We start from the raw sequence: 1,512 nt of genomic DNA, 5'->3' as shown, positions 1-1,512 counted from the left end.
TCGCAACCGCCCTGACCCACATGGACCTTATTTCTTTATGAGACAATACAATGTTATCTCTCTATCTAGATGTAGGTCCTTGGGTGGCCTCTTCCCTGCGTTTCATCTGTCCCACGTAGAAAGTGTGGAACAGAGAACATTGGAGACGTGGTACACGGTTAGGGTTAAGCTTACAGAAATGATTGATGGAAGAAAATGTAGGCGGCATGTGTGTTAGAAGGAGAAACTGAAGAGATAGTGGGGGGTAGCCCCCTTCGCCGTAGGCACAGCAAGCGAGGCCGCCTCCCGACCTGTCTGTATATATTATTGTTACGATAGTTTCGCGACAACAGTCGCTTATTGCATCTTGGCTCGGACGATGAAGTGTTGCTGCAGTAGCGTGACATGCATGACATAACCGATGTGCCGCTAGATCTACAATTCTTCACCAAAACAACAACATACAGTGACTTTATTTCATAACTTTAAAAAACATGGAGAAGATGCCAATGAAGTGAGTATTTTGTTTCTGAATTTAATATTTACATCAGTGCTTCGTGGCCTATTTTATCTATGACTCTATCTAACCAAACAGAAAACACTATTAAGAAAGTGAAGTTCTTAATTCTAGACCTGTGTTCAGAAAATTGTGTTGCAAATAATAAAAAAGAAGTTCCAATCAAAACTTATAAATGAAGAAAGCAGTCTTCTGGGATGTGGCACCGCGTAGATGTGGTGTTAACCGACGTTTCGGAGGAACGTATCGCCTCCATCTTCAGACTGGACCAGTCTGCTTGTACCGGGTCTCACGGTGCCACATGCTTTCTTCATAGTCACGGCCGTGAAAACCTCAAATCTTACAAAACTCATAAAGCTCATTCTCCTCTTGTATATACTCGTATATTTCTTGAACTTCTTTTCTAAGCACAGTGTCTATATATTAAAACGTCGAGTTTGTGGGATATAACCTCAATGTTTCGTATCGTCCCAATATTTGTGATTGCTGGCCTACAAACAACAGTCATACAAAAATGTGCTGATCTGTTTATGATGTCTCCGTATCGAATTGTAGTTCAATAATTACCGCCATAAAACAGAAATCTAAAAATAATTTTCACACGGCTTTCATGTTATTATTTTAATTCTACACAAAATTGCATTTTTATAAACGTTGCATATTTTCTAAGTCAATTACCAAAACACTGAGGTGAAGAAAAGTGCTTCCACTTATAAATATTTTTGTATGTAGTTCCTGCTAAGTTCCTTCTCGAACCATCCACTGTTACAGAACCTGAAAGTTGGAGTCAATGTAGCTTCCACCTCACAAGTCAGTGCGTTCCAAGAGACGAACTCCCAGGGGACCCTTCTACAACTTCGACTACCATTTATCCTGAAAGTGGCCGCGCCATAGCTCAAGCGGTTAGTCGCTGGCTTCCCACCGCGGCGGCCCGGGTTCGATACCGGGTCTGGTCAAGTGGGGTTTGTGGTGGACAAAGTGGCGCTGGGGCGGGTTTTCTCCGAGTACTTCTGTTT

At 42.3% G+C, this 1,512-nt stretch overlaps 1 protein-coding gene across 1 annotated transcript in view; it reads left to right on the top strand.

Annotated features, from left to right (window-relative positions):
* Nucleotides 1-315: 315 nt before the first annotated feature.
* LOC111868132 (facilitated trehalose transporter Tret1) overlaps nt 316-1,512 on the top strand; it is a 28,341-nt gene continuing 27,144 nt past the window's right edge. Inside the window, exon 1 of the mRNA XM_023858540.2 lies at nt 316-493. Coding sequence (XP_023714308.1) covers nt 474-493 — 20 coding nt within the window. The 5' untranslated portion in view covers nt 316-473. The remainder of the gene's footprint in view (nt 494-1,512) is intronic.

This window comes from Cryptotermes secundus, unplaced genomic scaffold, assembly GCF_002891405.2.
Source record: "Cryptotermes secundus unplaced genomic scaffold, Csec_1.0 scaffold1907, whole genome shotgun sequence".
Lineage (NCBI taxonomy): Eukaryota > Metazoa > Arthropoda > Insecta > Blattodea > Kalotermitidae > Cryptotermes > Cryptotermes secundus.
The sequence above is the reverse complement of the archived record's forward strand: the minus strand, read 5'-3'. Positions and strand labels throughout refer to the sequence as shown.